Below are 16,965 nucleotides of genomic sequence, written 5' to 3' on the forward strand. Positions count from 1 at the left end.
TTCCCTCATCCAGGGGTTGACCAAAGTATTTTCATCTGTTATAAGTATACTACCCAAACCTGAGTATTTGAAAATGATTCTGCAAAGATAAAAATTTGCTACTTACTGATGAAATTTCATCTTTTTCTCTGTGTTAAGTCTTGCATAGATCTTCTTTACCTACCTGTTCCCCAGCTTGCTCTTCTTCAAAGCCTAACTCAGCTGTTACCGTTTTTTTTTTAGCTTTCCCTACATTGACTTAATTATACTTGATGTTTCATATATTATTCTTTATATATTTATAGTACTTGCAGATTGTTTTGTACTTTTACCCCTCTAGACTCTGAGGCTCATAAGCTTATTCACTTGGTCATCATATTTCAGTTAATTAACAAATTTTTAATTACACTAATAAACATGAAAACAAATGCTTGGGGATGCCTGGGTGGCTCATTCGGTTAAGCCACTGCCTTCGGCTCACGTCATGATCCCTGGAGTCCTGGGATCGAGTCCCACATCAGGCTTCTTCCTTGGCAGGGAGCCTGCTTCTCTCTCTGCCTCTGCCTGCCACTCTGCCTGCTTGTGTGCTCTCTCTCTCTTTTTCTCTCTCTGACAAATAAATAAATAAATAAATAAAATCTTAAAAAAACAAATGCTTGCTTAACATTTCAGCAATATAGACAAATAACACTGCCCTAGACTGTTCCTGTTCCCTTCCCAGAGGTAACTAATATTTTATAGTTTAGTGTATATTCTTCAGAACACTATATTTTCATTTATATATTTAGTGTGTGTGGAGAGATATATACATCAATAGACTAAGAGAGCAATTTAAGGTTTGTTTTACTTTTAAACAAATGAAACCATCCTTATGTGTGTTTTTCTAGAACATGGTCATTAAATATTTTATCTTGGAGATCTTTCTACAATAGTACAGACAGAGTTGCCTCAGCTAACTGCATTGTTTCCTGAAGGAAATATATTGTTATTTATGTACTGACATTTTTTCATCTTAGTACTCCAAGTAGGTTAAATAATAGGTTTTATTGATACTAAGATTTTGTACATAACCAAACTTCTTTGCTTTAGATTCTACATCCAGATTTGGAAGTAGCAGATCATGCTTTTCCCCCTCCACGAACAGCTTTATCCCACTCAAAAATGCTGGTAAGAAGTTTAATATTTAAATGTGATATTTAAAATAGAACTGTACTGTCATCTGTAGGGTTGTTAAAGAGGCTGAGTGTAGCGAGAGTCAGATGTACAGCCTAGTAATAAATGTACCAGATTAGAAATTAGAACTCTTACTCACTGATCTTGTGACCTGCTCTCGGAGGGCCCAAAGAGCAGCACATTGACCGGGATGGGGTACAGCTAAGACTTGCCCTAAGGAGGCAAGAGTAAGTGTGGGTCATAGCCTGGAAAACTATGCCAAGTATCAAATTGAAAGGGCCAAGAAAGGATAAGGGGGAAGCTTACAAAAAATGGAAACAGATATTGTTGACAATGAGAGAGTCGAGTTTGAGGGGTAGATGAAAATAGTTCCAATTAGAAACCGTAAGTAAGGATTAGTATATAATAAAGACCCCTTTAAAGTTTTGCCCAATGCATTTCTTGGAGTTGAGTTTTGTGGCCAATCAGGAGCCTTACAGAACTGGATACCTTTGATAAGTTATTTAAGCATTCTTGAGCATTTCCTTATCCAAGGGTTGACCAGATAAATCTGTAAGTTTCCTTTCATTTCTAAAACTATGATTTTATTAAAACCTGAATTATCAATAATGAGTCATACCTTATTAATATAGGAATAGATTTTTATAAGTTGGATAAACTTTAGAAGAATTTCATAAGCTTTAACATACAGTCTTCTGATATTTTTTCTTTTATATTTGTGACTTTTATATATTATATATATGTATATGTGTATATATAAATTTTTTATATTTGATGGATATAAAAATCAAATGGCTTGGGAAAGGTGTTCTCTAACTTGGTGAAGGGGGAGACTCTGAATTTTTCTGAAAGGAAATTGGATATACTAGAGACAAGTTTTCTTTGGTTCACTTGAAAAAAGAACTATTTAACAGCTTACCCTGTTCAACAGTGGGACGAGCTAGATGCCCACCACTCAGGGCTGTCATAAGTAAGACTTATGTGTAGGAAGTGCAGACAGGTGGATTGAATAATCTCTCAAGTTCTTTTCAATGTTTTGTCTTTGTGATATTTCATTTTTTTAAAGAAATTCAGTTACCTAACTTGTTTCTTCTTATATTTGCAGGATAAAGAAGTACGTGCAGTTTTTCTTAGATTATTTGCACAACTTTTCCAAGGATATAGATCATGCCTACAACTTATAAGAATTCATGCAGAACCAGTAATACATTTTCACAAGGTAAGATGATACCTTACCATCTTGTATGTGTCCAAAACATGGCCTCTAATTTATAAAACAACTTGGTTGTCTTTTTTCTTAGCCATGTATTTTCACCTTAGTTTATCAAATGTGGTTCTTTTTTTTTTTTTTTTTTTAAAGATTTTATTTATTTATTTGACAGAGAGGCAGGCAGGGAGAGGAAAGGAAGCAGGCTCCCCGCTGAGCAGAGAGCCTGATGTGGGGCTTGATCCCAGGACCCTGGGATCATGACCTGAGCCGAAGGCAGAGGCTTTAACCCACTGAGCCACCCAGGCGCCCAAATGTGGTTCTTTTTTAAGTCTCTGCTTTTTGATTAGGTGATGATTTTTAATGACATTATGGAACCGACATGTTTTTCTTTAGAGTTTGTTAATTTAATTTTAAGTTGTTTTTTCTCTTCCTTTTTTATGATTTATTTAGTTATTTTGGAGAAAGAGTTATTAAAAGTACAAAAATTATAATTCAATTCTAAATTGGTTTTTCTTTTCTTTTCTTTTCTTTTTAAGATTTATTTAGTTATTTTTGAGAGAAAGAAAAGTGCATGGGGGACGGTGCAGTGGGGCCAGAGGGAGAGAGAGAGAATCTCAAGCAGACTTCCCACCAGGTGCGGAGTCCAACTATGATCTCAGCACCCTGAGAAAATGACCTGAGCTGAAAGCAAGTTAGCTGCTTAACCACCTGGGCCTCCCACGCATGCCTAAATTGGTTTTTCTTTTAAAATCGTGTATTAATTTTTTATTTCTTCTCCCCTCCTTTATGGACAAACTCATTCTTATTCTTTCTAATACATGTAATATTTCAGGTATCAAAAGCCCTTTTTGAGAGAATGTATTTTATAGCAACACATTTATGCGTGAAGATATTTATTCAGGCTTTGATCTTTCTATTTTTGTTTTGACCATTCATCTATTACTAAGTGATAAATTATTCATTTCTCTTTTTCTTTCTTTACAGACAGCTTTTTTGGGGCAGCGTGGTTTGGTTGAGAATGATTTCCTCACTAAAGTTCTCAATGGAATGGCATTTGCAGGTTTTGTTTCAGAAAGAGGTCCTCCGTATAGATCCTGTGATCTCTTTGATGAGGTATAGTTTTTATCAAAGGAATGTATATTTAAAGTCAAAATTGGACTAGTGGTTAAAAGTAAAGAAGTAGTTTTTTAAAATTAAATTTAATTAGGCAACTTATAGTATATCATTAATTTCAGAAGTAGTGTTCAAGACCATCAGTTACATATAACACCCAGTGCTCAAAATCCTAAATATATTATAAATTGAATATCAAATAATCTAAATGTTATTTATTATTATGCTTATTAGATCTTGGTATTTATAATGTGGATTTGAAAAATTAGGAAAGTATAGGATGTCACAGAAGTACATAAACATCTTGAACAAATGAATTTAAATAGTTCATTAAAATCTTTTTGAAAAAGTGACAGTGATTATATAAATAAAACTCTTATTTTTGAAGGCAGTAATACAGGTTTAATATATAGGTATGTGATTTCAAACTGCAGTTACCTTTAGTCTGTTAGTGTCATAGAGCCACAGTTTGGCTTAGTGGCATTCTTTTTTAAAAATTGTATTTTATTTATATTCAGTTAATTAACACATAATGTATTATTAGTTTCAGAGGTAGAGTTCAGTTATTCATCAATTGCATGTACCACCCAATGCTCAGTACATCACGTGTCCTCCTTAATGTCTTATCAGCCAGTTATCCCTTTCTGTCACCCACCTCTCCTCCAGTAATCCTGTTTGTTTCCTGTAGTTAAGAGTCTTTCATGGTTTGTCTCCCTCTCTGATTTCGTCTTATTTCATTTTTTCCTCCCCATCCCATGAGCCTCGCTCAGTGGCATTCATACTAATCAATAATCAACATTTGCCTGTATCCCTTAGGAGATCTTAAATGTATGGGAGGCAGATTTTGTTTCTGTCTTCAAGGAATTGGCCATATAAAGGGAAAATTAGGTTAAATGTGACTCCAAATAAGGATACTATTTTGTGTTAGTTGTCATTTATTTTAACACCTTTCCATTTATCATTTAACTGCATTTATAGCAGCTCATTCTGGTGGGTAGAACAATGAATATTACTCCCATCGCAATTTCTGAAAGGGTACTGTAAAGTGTATAAAAAGAAAACACTCTTAGCACCCAAGATAGTAGAGAATAGTAATAGTGATTATGTTTTCCTGCAGGTGGTTTTATTTTGGTTTTTGTTTGTTTTTATTTATTTGACAGAGAGAGAGACAGCAAGAGAGGAAACACAAACAGGGAGAGTGGGAGTGGGAGAAGCAGGCTTCCTTTTGAGCGGGGAACCCAATGTGGGGCTAGATCCCAGGACCCCAAGGATCATGAGCTGAGCCAAAAAGGCAGATGCTTAACCAGCTGAGTGACCCAGGCACTTCCAGGTGGTTTTTATTTTGTATAGAGAAGATAGGAATCAAGTTCTTAAAGATCCTTAGTTCAGAGAAGGATCTTTTATTTTCTGCAAAGATTGTTAAGTAATTACAGATAAGAATGAAAGAATGGGCACATGCTGTAGTTCTGAGTATGGAGACTTGCACCAAAAACTTTAGTTAGTAACACCAAGCATATGAACACGTAGGAGAGATTGCCCCGTGGTAAGCAGTTCTTTCTGTTCAATTACTAATCACTGATTCCCTAATACCAACATTTAATATGATTGATCACTATCTGATGTTAATATATGTCAGCTTTTATATCCTGAACTAAGTAATTGATACATAATGTTTTATGGAGTTATATTAGATGCTCTCCAAGGACCTTTCTAGCTCTCACATTTTATTAGTCTCTGAAGCATTCTGAAAAGTAAAATTGGTTTATATATCCCCCATTTTTCCTATCTAAATTCTCTTAGTAACTCCTTCTGGCAGCTTCATCACAACTACTAAGTCAGAGTGATTGCTTGCAGAAAACTTGCTTGCCATAATCTCTGACTGTTTTTGTAAATCCTTCCCTTGCCTGGAGTATTGTCCCTCTACCTTTCAGGCTAACCAATGGCTTCCTATTTTTCATGCTCTGCTCTTACCTCACCACTTCCTCCAAACTTTTCCAGAGTAAATGACTCTGAAAGCCACTTGGTCTGTGTAAAGCTTTATGTTAGGTCTCTAGCTTTATGTGGCAACTTATCATTTATTATCTACATTTATGTACATAAGATACACATATAAACTCTTGATTGGAAATGATGATAAGGCAAGAACTAAGTTCTACTAAGTCTCCCCTTAGCATTCATCCAGTTCTGTTTTCTGCCTACAGTTATGATTTTTGGTGTCTAATTGATGTTTCTTAAAAGCCAGTGGTTCATATGTGTATTTGAGTCAAAGGCCTAAAAGCAATGAGATGCCAGACCTAAGTAATTTCTCTTGGGTCATTTAATTTGCTTGAAATACATTTTTAAAGAAAAATAGCATTTGCTCTTGGGGAAGGGATCCTTGTTTTCATCTAACCTAGGGCGGCCTACCACACTGAAGATTTAAGAGCCTTTAAGAGGCAGCCTGCATTGTGTATTGTCTTGTCCCCACACTCCCATCACGTAGGCCTGTTAGAAGGAAAGATATATTTGCCTTTGTTTGACAGCCTCTGATTCCTAGCCTAGAATAGGTGAAGTCAGAGTTTTATATGTTTTTCTGCTCCAGTGAATCTGTTTCTAGAAAGAAAAGTCCTATATTATACCCTTTTTAAAAAAAAAAAATCCATCTTTTACTCTTCTTTCCCATACTATTTTTTTCTTGTCATTATTCTTATCTCTGCTTGAAATGGATACACTCACACAGTTCTTCCAGTAAATTAGTTTAGTAGGGAAATGAATTAGAGTTATATAATTTGAGAACTGGAAGGAGGCCAAGGGTCATTTTGTTTTTCCATCTGATTGTAGAGATGAAGAGACTGAAGCTCAGTAGTTTTAGTGACTTGTTCCAAATCACAGTGTCAACAGAGCTAGGACTAAAGTCTGAGTCACTGGACTTTAGTCACCTGAACATTTAGTTCATGTTTTGTGAGTTAGGGAAATGTTCGGAGACTTTCTGATCATCTGAAATTCTCTGACTGAGAGAATTCCGAAAGGCCTCCGAATGAGGCCTTTCAAGTGAGAGGTTCTCTCTCAGCTTCAGAAATGACTTTTTCCAAGAAGAAATAGGGCCCCAAATCATCAAGGATAGACCACCAGACCATCCAAGGACTCAACTGATTCTGTAACTCTAGAATAGAGATGAAACCCAGTAAAAATGTAAAATACTTTGTTTTAATAATAGCATATATTTTAGATGCTTTTTGAGTTGCAAATTATAAGAAATTATCACATAGTTTTCTAATTTAGCATATTTTGGAGTTGATGTTTTGCCATTTGATTCTTTTTCCAAGTTGGTAGCTTTTGAAGTAGAGCGAATTAAAGTTGAAGAAAATAACCCATTGAAGATAATAAAGCATGTCAGAGAACTTGCCGAGCAACTATTCAAAAATGTAAGTAAGTATATTTTAGACAGTCATTAATTTTGTTTTATTTTACTTTTTGAAAAGATTTATTTATTTGAAAGAGAAAGAAAGCGGTGTGTGCGTAAGTTGGGGGAGAAACAGAGGGAGAGAATCTTTCAAGCAGATACCCCGATAAGCAGATTCCCCTACTGGGGGCCCAGTCCCAGGACCCATGGGATCATGAACTGAGCTGAAATCAGGAGCCAAATGCTTAACCAGCTGAGGTACCCGGGCACCCCAGACAGTCATTAATTTTAAAAGTATGTAATTATTGGGGCGCCTGGGTGGCTCAGTGGGTTAAGCCGCTGCCTTCGGCTCAGGTCATGATCTCAGGGTCCTGGGATCGAGTCCCGCGTTGGGCTCTCTGCTCCGCAGGGAGCCTGCTTCCCTCTCTCTCTCTCTGCCTGCCTCTCCGTCTACTTGTGATCTCTCTCTGTCAAATAAATAAATAAAAATCTTTAAAAAAAAAAAAAGTATGTAATTATTTTGTTTAAAAAACTAAGAAGTTTCATCTTTCTAGTAAGGATCTTTTTGCTCTGACTTAAAACCTTTCGGATTATAAGTTACAAGATATTACAGTTGGTACTGTGCATCAAAACAGAACTCATTTTTCAGAGTGATTTTCCTGTCAATCACCTGTGTTATGAAAACATCTTAGTCACAGTTTTCCAGTTTGTTCTGTGACCTTGTTGTGATTTTCATTTAGGATCCTGTGTTCTTAAGAGCATACTGTTCATTTTTAAGACATAAAGATTAGACTTACTGGAGACCAGAACTAGAGTTGACCAATGTGTCCACTTCAGTATGGTGCAGTGACTGTCAGCTGGATCAGGAAAATTGTTTGAGTTTGTATTGTTTTGAGCAGATGGGGTAAAAAGCTGAAAGAAAGAGAGCAGATTGTGAAGTGACCACAGAAATTCAAGGGTGGAAATATTCCGTATATAGAAGAAATGCAATATGTTATAAAGATTGGGATGTGATAAAGTGTGAAGTAATCTTTTGGATGCCAAGACAGAAGAGAACCTAGGGTGACAGGGAGATTACGTGCATGTAGAAAAATGGATTTTGGCTAATGATTACTAGTCATACTTCCTACCTGGAAGCTTTTCAGAGTTGAAACTCCTACTGAGAAAAGGAAAGTAAATAGAAAGTATGGTCTTCCAGAGGAAAGTTGAGGGAAGATGCATTTTTCAGGAAATATATTTAAGAAAGATTCAGGGTCAGTATCACTGTGACTGTTTAACTTAATTATTTGAATAGATAGACCTTTTTGGACATTGGGTCATAAGTCAGTGATTTGTCACATCCATTTGAAATCTGAGACCCAGTAAGATAAAAACAGAAATGCTACATTGTGTTTGTTTCATGTTATTCAATTATTTATGAATTTTATTTCTGAAGTTTTAAAAAAATTTATCCCTTTGACTAATACCCTACACTTCATGTATAACTGTGTCCAGTATAATCTATTTCTTGATTAGCATGCTGACACTAAACAAAAAGAGTTCTGTCAGAAGCAAATGTGTGTTCTGTGGTGGTTTATGATGACTGTGTAGAACTAATGGAGAGCATGACCACATGAGAAATTTCTGTTGACATATTGTAATAGTAATAATAAATATTGAGTGTTCAGCACAATGTACCAGGCATAGGATTAAGCACTTTACAGGCATCATCTGTAATCTTCACAACCACAGTGTTAAGATAGGTGTCATTATACCTATTTTACCAACTATAGTTGGCTCAGGATCATATGCCTATGAAGTGACTGAATCCAGATTTTAAATTCAGAAACTTTCATCTATCCAATTCCTAAGACTATTTTCTTTCCCTCCATTAGGCTGGCTCATCTCCAACTGGAAAAATAGTGATATTTCCAATGACTGACTTTTATACTTTGTTCTTTATAAAGCACTTTAACGTACTTTCTCATTTGATCTTCTAAATGACCCTGTGAGATAAACAGGGCAGATGTTGATATGTGAGGAAACTGAAGGTGGAAATTTTTTTCTTGCCCACTGGGAATGATTTACTGATGGATTTTTTAAAAAAAGTAGCAAAACATCAAATGGGAATTAGTGTTTGAGATTTTGGGACTGAGCCCTTGAACAACTGAATGTTTATTTCTTAAATCTTTATAAGACTCTTCCAAAACCATAAAATTTTATAGCCGTAAGTGACCAGAGCTGGGGTTCTCACACAGGTTTCTCTCTGTTACATCACTGAGTACATAGTGTATGTAAGGAAGTATGCCAAGCCACTTTGATGCAAAAATAATTTCCTTTCTTGCCATCCTAGAACTTAAGTTTTATGATAGTCTACATACTCCACGCTATACTACATTACATAGCTTATACTAAGCTGACACAAAACTGAAAACTGCAATAAAATAAGTAATAATTATACATTATTTTTTTTTCTCTTTAAATAGACAATTATATCCACAGGTGATAAAATCCCAGAGCTACTGTTAGGCACATAAATACAGACCCTGCTAACATTTAATGTTATCAAGCTTGTGCGATCCCAGTATGGTTTGAGGCCAGTGACCTTAGTGTCTATCTTCCTGTTTGCTTGGGTGACAGCCCCGTCTTGCTGCGCATGCAATGACACCATTTCTGTCCTCATATCCAGAAGCTTCCTTTCATTCAACAAATACAATTATTCCACTGTATAGATTGAAGTCTAATTTGCTATCTGTTTGGACTTTGATTACTTCATTCATTTCTTGTTTTAACTGTTGTAGTTCAAGGTTTATTTTCTCTTTTTCTGCTTTGAGGGCTGAAAATTCACTCTTCTCCAAAATAATACCATTTTTCACATTAGCAGTCTGAGGCCTTCTTTGCTGAACAGCCATCTCCTGCTGCATCTTGGTTACCATATCCTTGTAGACAATATCCATGCTGATGTCCCTGATCTTGACCAACACACAGACAGTGATTTCTGCTTGCTGGGTTGTGAACCCATTTTCTTCGAGTAAATGTACTAAGGTATGGGTCTCTAAGTAGAGCTTCTTGTTTCCTCCGCAAGAGGTGAAATCTCTCCTTTTGTGCTCCAGATCACTCCTGTGCTCCAGCTGCAGGCTCCCAACGGAAAGGAGGAAGCAAGGGCAACCACTTGGCTGTGGCACAGGTGGAGGGTGCCTGTGGCCCAGACATCTCCCTGCAGGCCCTAGCAGCCTGCCTGGATTTGGAGGGAAGTGTTGGAGGGTCCTGGGCACCAGCAGTCCTGGTGGGCAGGAGGCTGGCACGGGAAAGGCACAAGCAGCTAAAAATGACACTTTCTTAAAGGTATATGTAAAACATGAACCACACCTATCCTTTAAAAACAAAGCTTCTATCTATCTATCTATCTATCTATTTATTTATAAAGATTTTAATTATTTATTTGACAGAGAAAGGTCACAAGTAGGCAGAGAGAAAGGAGCAAGCAGACCCCACTGAGCAGAGAACCCGGTGCAGGGCTCGATCCCAGTTCTCTGGAATCATGACCTGAGCTGAAGGCAGAGGCTTAGCACACTGAGCCACCCAGGCGCCCCTAAAAACAGTGCTTTTAAAGTGATCACCATGAGGGACTGTATTACTAGGTAGGAGACCTAAATCTCTCTTCAAATGTACTCTATATTTTTTAACCCTTATTGGGCTTTTATCCCCCAGTCTAATTCTATTCCATTTAATTTGATCAATTCCATTCTTTCAGTATGTATTATATAGGTGTCTACTAGTGCTAACCATTTTCTAGGTACATGATTCCCCTAATATCTTCCAAAAGAGGATACATGTACATGATGAGTGAGAATTTCAGAATATCCCCATGGATTGTCATCAGACTTTTTGAGATTCCTTCTAGTTGTAAGACTGTAAACTCCACATGGTCCCAACATTTCTGAAGTAAATACATTACAAAGTTAAATAGCAGAGCATCATGGTAAAGTTACTTTCTTGGGGCATGCGGGAAGTCTAGGGGAGGGACGGAGGATGGTCTCAATGCAAGGAAAATGATCCAAATGATTCTATTTTTAACTAGGAAGTTTTTTTTTTTTTTTTTTATCACATTCTAAAATTCCCTAATGGTAGGCAAGAACCAGCCATGTAATTTGACTGTTTCCTTATTATTGGGTTAGAATTGAGACCTGGTGATTCCACTTAGATGTTTGTAAATACTGTGTTACAGTGAAGTCTGGTATGGTACCTAGTCTTTCTGCTTCACTTATCTTTGAAGTACTCAAAAATGAAACTTAATTTCTCAGTTTCTTCTCACCACTCCTTTATATTGCTTTTTAGTGAGTCAGAATGTGAGGAAACATGAGTAGGATGAATTGTAACTAGGTTTAGGTGCTCTTTTAACTTTCTGGAGCTTCCTAAATAACTAAGGAAAGAACTTGGTGACGTAAGTAGAGGAGGGGAATGGTAAGGGGATATGAAGGAGAAGGAAGGGAATAACTCCATTTGAGACAAATTGTGTAAGTGTTGGTAAGGTTTATACCATGAAGATTATGAACGTTCATTATACAGCTTTTCTTTCCATTCTCAGTTAATAATACTGGGTCTGAGTCTGCTCACTTTGGCTTTCAGAATCTTTATGTCTGTGTGACAGAGAGCACGTTTATTTACTTAGTGGCTTTGTTTCTATGATTCTCATATACATTTATAAAGAACCACTAACTACACACAAAATGATATGTTAAGATAGGCCAAGATAAGGGGCACCTGGGTGGCTCAGTGGGTTAAAGCCTCTGCCTTCGGCTCAGGTCATGATCCCAGAATCCTGGGATCGAGCCCCACATTGGGCTCTCTGTTCAGTGGGGAGCCTGCTTCCTCCCCTCTCTCTCTGCCTGCCTCTCTGCCTACTTGTGATCTCTCTCAAATAAATAAATAAAATCTTTCAAAAAAAAAAAAGGATAGGCCAAGATAAGAGCTTTATACAACCTTCATTCCAAGGCATCAAGAAATCAGTTGGACATGTGTTTTGCTATTTTACATGGTACAGTTTTTCTAATTTGTTTTGCATATGTAATAGTACGTAAATATTTGCTAGACTGTGTAATTTGACAGCTTTCTTAAAAGTTGAAGGAAAAATGAGAAGACTTGGCCTTTCTTATAAATTAATGTGAAATTTCTATTTATGCCTAAGAATATTTCATTGCCCAGGATTACAGTGAGTAGAGCTTAAAATCCTAATGGGATTTAAAGCCCACGTACAGGAATAGCCTTTGTAAATCATATACGGTCTATACCCTTTACATTTCTGCATAAAGTTAATTTCACTACCAGGCAAATTTAATCTACACTGATATCTGTACTCTTTGCCAACTGTAAATTAAAGGATTTCATTGTTGTTATAGGAAGGAAGTAAAATACTGTGATCATCTTTAGTCTTAATCAAACCATAAACAACTTACTTAGATTATTGTGATGAAATGAAGCCTCTAACCCAAGCATAAAAGTCACACCTTCTTCCCCTATCTTACCTGATTTATTTGTTCATTTTTAGGTCAGGTTTACTGTGATACAATTTACGTATAGTAAGATTTACCTTTTTCAAATGTACTCTAGATTTTGATGAATGAAGCTATACAACCATCACCACTGCAATAAGGACATAGAACATTTTTGTCACCCTCTCCCACAGTTCCTTAATTTGTTATAATCACTTCTTGCTGCCCCCTCAAACTCTTAGTAACTGATCTGTTTTCTGTCTCTGAAGTTTTTGCCTTTTCTGTAATGTCAGTATTTAGCTTTTGAGTTTGGTTTCTTTCACTTAGTATAATGCATTCCAGATTCTACTGTGTTGCTGCATGTATCAGTTGTTTATCCCTTTTTGTTGTTAAGTCGTTTTCCATTATATGGATGTATCAAGCTTGTATTTATCTGTTAACTAACTGAAGGGCAGTTTGGCCATTATGAACAAAACCACTGGTTTTGCACTGGTTTTTATGTGAACATAAATTTTTATTTCTCTTGGATAAATACTCAGAAGTTAAGATGCTGGGATATATGGTAACAAAATACTAACTTTACAAGAAACGGCCGGACTGTTTTCCCAAATATCTATACCATTTTGCATTCCTACCAGCCACATATATGAGTTCCATTTGTCCTACATCTTTAACAACGTTTGGTATCCTCAGTTGTTTTTTTGTTTTGTTTTGTTTTAAGCTGTTCTCATAGGTGTGTGGTGGTATCTTATGGTTTTAAGTTGCATGTCAGCAGGTGAGTGAAAGTATAGGTCTCCTACCTAGTCACTACATGCTCCCTTGGAACTTGTGAAAGGACTACTTGTCTTGAATATAAAGCCTCTATCTTGAATCATAAATTAGAGCAGTGATTCTCAACAGGGGCAAACCCTCCTCTCTAGAAATTTGGCAATGTCTGGAGACATTTCTGTTTGTCAGCTGGAGAGGGTGTGCTACTGGCATCTAGTACGTGGAAGCCAGGGTTGCTTCTAAACATCTTACGATATATAAGACACCCACTACCCCCCACCCACCCACCTACCCAAACTAGAATTATCTAGGTCAAAATGTTAATAGTGCCATGGTACAGAAACCCTGGTTTAGGGCAACCAGCCCGTTCGATATTAAAGTCATACATCAAATTTATTTGCATTAACGATGCAACTTTAATTCAGTTGGGTGATCACTGAAAGTCCTGAGGATGGAAATTGAGAATGTTTCCTTCCATCAATATTGTATTCACAGCTAGGCAACCTTAAAAAGTCCAGTTACATTTTGTCAATATTTAATGACTTAGTCTAGTGATAGTATTGGTTTCAGCAGTATTTGTAAAGATTTGTATAACTTGCTATCCCATACAGCTCTATGAGTAATTTATGCACATTAAATAATTACTAAATAACCTAAATTACTTTGGGAAATTTCATAACTGCTAACATTGATTTGTCACATTGATTTGTCATTGACTGCTGAGATCAACATATAGTAAGAAATTTTTTTCCCCAGTGTTGCCTACTTTGGATTTCCAGAAGAGTTTGGGGCATTTGTTTTATTTTGTTTGCTTTGCTTTTATTTCAAGTGCATTCTCAGCCTTGTTTTCCATAAGCCCTAGGCATATTCTCATTTGGCTTGACAAAAGAAAAGAAAAGAAAAGAAAAATCCCATGTTTCCAGACCAGATGGTACGTGTGTCATTTTTTCAAGTCTGAGAGATTCACTGTACTTCCCAGTACTGTCATATATTCTCAAAGCAGGATGACAGAGCCCATTTCTTGAAAATCATTATCTAATTTTAAAATTCCCTCCAAACAATAGTGTGTTTTGCTGGCTTTTTTAGGGCAGTTTATCTTGGTTGCCTTGGACAAAATTGTTACCATGTTCACCCTAAGTATTTAGTTGCCTGAATTCTTGGTTAGTAATTTATAATTGCATTTCTCTGCAATCAAAGATGAAAATTTGGCAGCTTCTTTATTCTATTGAAAATAATGAATTTCCTTGTTTCCACAAGGATGTTCAACACCAAAATTGGGCTGTGGTTTTTAATAAGCTCAGTGATATTCAAGGGACTTGCCCAAATGCAGTTGAAATTCCAAGTAAGAGCAGATGTTTCTAAGAATATGCAGAGTTCACTGAGCCTTAAACTTCTTCTCATTTCTTGTCTTTTCAAAAAAGTCCTTATGTGACCAAGTTTGGTGTAAGGTAGCAAATATATTTCTTTATATTTACCACACTGCCCGTTAGAGGGCAGCAGTATACAGACGCAGTGGCCAGAAAACTCAATACTTGTATTTCAGGGGCATGAGCTCTTTTTGCATCTTCTAAACACAATTGAATATAATTCAGTAACTTTATCCCATAATCTGAATTTTTATGAGGAATATCTATCTATACAGCTCTAGGATAGCTTCATCTTTGAACTTTGTTTTAAAATGATTAAAAAATGCTTTTTAATCTTAATTGTGTATAGATTTGGTTTGTAATATTTCAAATTGCTTATGAGAAGAAAAACACTATTAATGACTAATAGCAATATCTTTTCTTTAATAAGTGCTTTCTGTTTTAAGCCTTACTATAGTTATTATTGTTGTTAAAATGTAAGTAGCTGGTGATATGATGGGATTCTCAGAGTACAATATGGTTTAAGTTTTAGAGGCATGGTGTGATACCATAGTATGTGCAGTGAATAAATATTTTTTCAAATGAATGTACTCTAAATTTTTAGAAAATAGCTTTCATATTTATTCTGGGGGAGTTTGTGTATGGGAGTGTTCTGAAAGCCTTCCTATAACAACTCATTTTGTCCTCACAAGAACCTTGTGAAGTAGGTACTGTAGTATTATCTAGATTACAGATGAGGAAACTAAAACACAAGTGGTAAGTGAATTGACATAGCACCAGGTCACATGACCAGGAAGTGGCTAAGCTGGAATTTGACACAGAGGTCTGACATCAGAGACCAGGCACTAAAAATACTTGGTTGTACTACTGTCTCTTTGACTTGTCTAACCCTTCCCTCTGAATTGTAGTGCCACCTGTCTCACATTCTTATAGAGTCCTGTTTTGGGGCTCTTTACTCCATTAGCCTTTTTACTCCTTCACAAATACCAAATGCCATACTATATTAATTATTACAGGTTTATATAAGTTTTGATATCTGGGAAGTTTGACTTTTCCACTTACTCTTCTTCGGAATTATCTTGACTATTTTGGTATCTTTAGTCTTCCTTATAAAGCTTAGGATGGACTTAACCACACTGCAGGATTTTAACTAGAAATAATATGTGTATCCTTATTTTTCTAGATGACCTTAAGTCATTCTTGGAACAAGATAGAAGAATATACAGTAAGAGAGATAGATAAAATATAGTTAGAAAAGATACTAGCATCACTATGATTCATTTTCTATTTTTATTTTTCCATGTTTTAAAATTTGTTACAGTGGATATTATTTACATCATGGAAAATAAGTTTGAAGTTTTAGTTTTTATTATAAAGAAAATAAATGTAAATAGAAGCAGAAGTAATGAAGAATGTACTTTAAGTGATCCTAATTCAGACCTCAAAATCCACATGAATTACCTTTCCAGCCTGAAAAAATCACCTATGAGTTTTAGAAAATTGATATTTGTGACTTTGAGAAGGTATCTTAGACATCGTGCCTAAAGAACAGAGAAAAACAAACATACTACTTTTGAAAAGAGTTTCAGAAACTACAGACAAGTGTGTTGATGTTAATCCAGGCATAATTTTAGAACACTTTTTCAGCATATAGTTTAGAAAGTGGTGATCATGAAGACTTGGAGAGAAATTTATTTATTTATTTTCCCCTGCCTTTGCTAAAGATGAAAAGGGAACATACAAAGTAACGAGGGATACTTTGGCAAGAACAAGTTTTATATCTGACTTCACCCTCTCAGGAACCTTGTAAGAGAAGCATAAGTATATCCTTTAGGCAAAGTTATTTACCCAGTATCACATAATGAGTAGAACAAAAACTAGAAACCAGGCTTTTTTACATTTAAAAGAGTATTAGTTCCATTGTGTTGCTGAGATATGCTACGTATATCATCTGCCATGACCCAACTGTTTCTTTATCAGGGTCTGGGCCAAATAACCATAAAGAATTGTGGGGACCAGCTCTAGTAGAGGATGACGATGTCCATTTTAACTGTCTGAAGAGCATATGCAGTAGTATTGAGCTTAGTCTACTACATGAATAACAGATTCAGGGGCAAAAGTGCATTTTCTGGTTGCAAAAGGTAATGGTGGTAAAGAAGCCTTCTCTGTAGAACATAATTGAAAAATGGATTCCATTCTGCCTGTAGTATTTGAAATATAATCCTGCTTAACTAGGTGATTAGATAAAAATTTAGCACAGCCTTCACAGCCTTAAGGGTCTGTGAAAATACTAACTGACACATTTTATTCAATTATTGCAAGCCTAACATGTGTTCAACATTGTGTCCCACTCATTAGGAAAGAGTAGGAAGTAGTTTAGGCTACTTGCTATGTGCCAGGCAGTTTCTGGATGCAAAGGAATACAGCAGAGGACAAAAATATTTTTTTGATTGGCTGAAATGTTGGCCCTCATGGAGTTTCATTTTAGTAAGAGAAAGGTAG

At 36.0% G+C, this 16,965-nt stretch overlaps 1 protein-coding gene and 1 pseudogene across 1 annotated transcript in view; one reads left to right on the plus strand and one right to left on the minus strand.

Moving 5' to 3' along the window:
- The window catches only part of LOC111159403 (SET binding factor 2), a 501,856-nt gene that overhangs the window by 268,493 nt on the left and 216,398 nt on the right, over nucleotides 1–16,965 (plus strand). Inside the window, exons 10-13 of the mRNA XM_022521837.1 lie at nucleotides 1,069–1,146; nucleotides 2,258–2,371; nucleotides 3,347–3,475; nucleotides 6,781–6,879. Coding sequence (XP_022377545.1) covers nucleotides 1,069–1,146; nucleotides 2,258–2,371; nucleotides 3,347–3,475; nucleotides 6,781–6,879 — 420 coding nt within the window. The remainder of the gene's footprint in view (nucleotides 1–1,068; nucleotides 1,147–2,257; nucleotides 2,372–3,346; nucleotides 3,476–6,780; nucleotides 6,880–16,965) is intronic.
- Nucleotides 9,327–10,677, minus strand: LOC111159253 (annotated as a pseudogene).

The sequence above is a fragment of the Enhydra lutris genome, unplaced genomic scaffold (assembly GCF_002288905.1).
Source record: "Enhydra lutris kenyoni isolate GAN:26980312 unplaced genomic scaffold, ASM228890v2 scaffoldscaffold68, whole genome shotgun sequence".
NCBI lineage: Eukaryota > Metazoa > Chordata > Mammalia > Carnivora > Mustelidae > Enhydra > Enhydra lutris.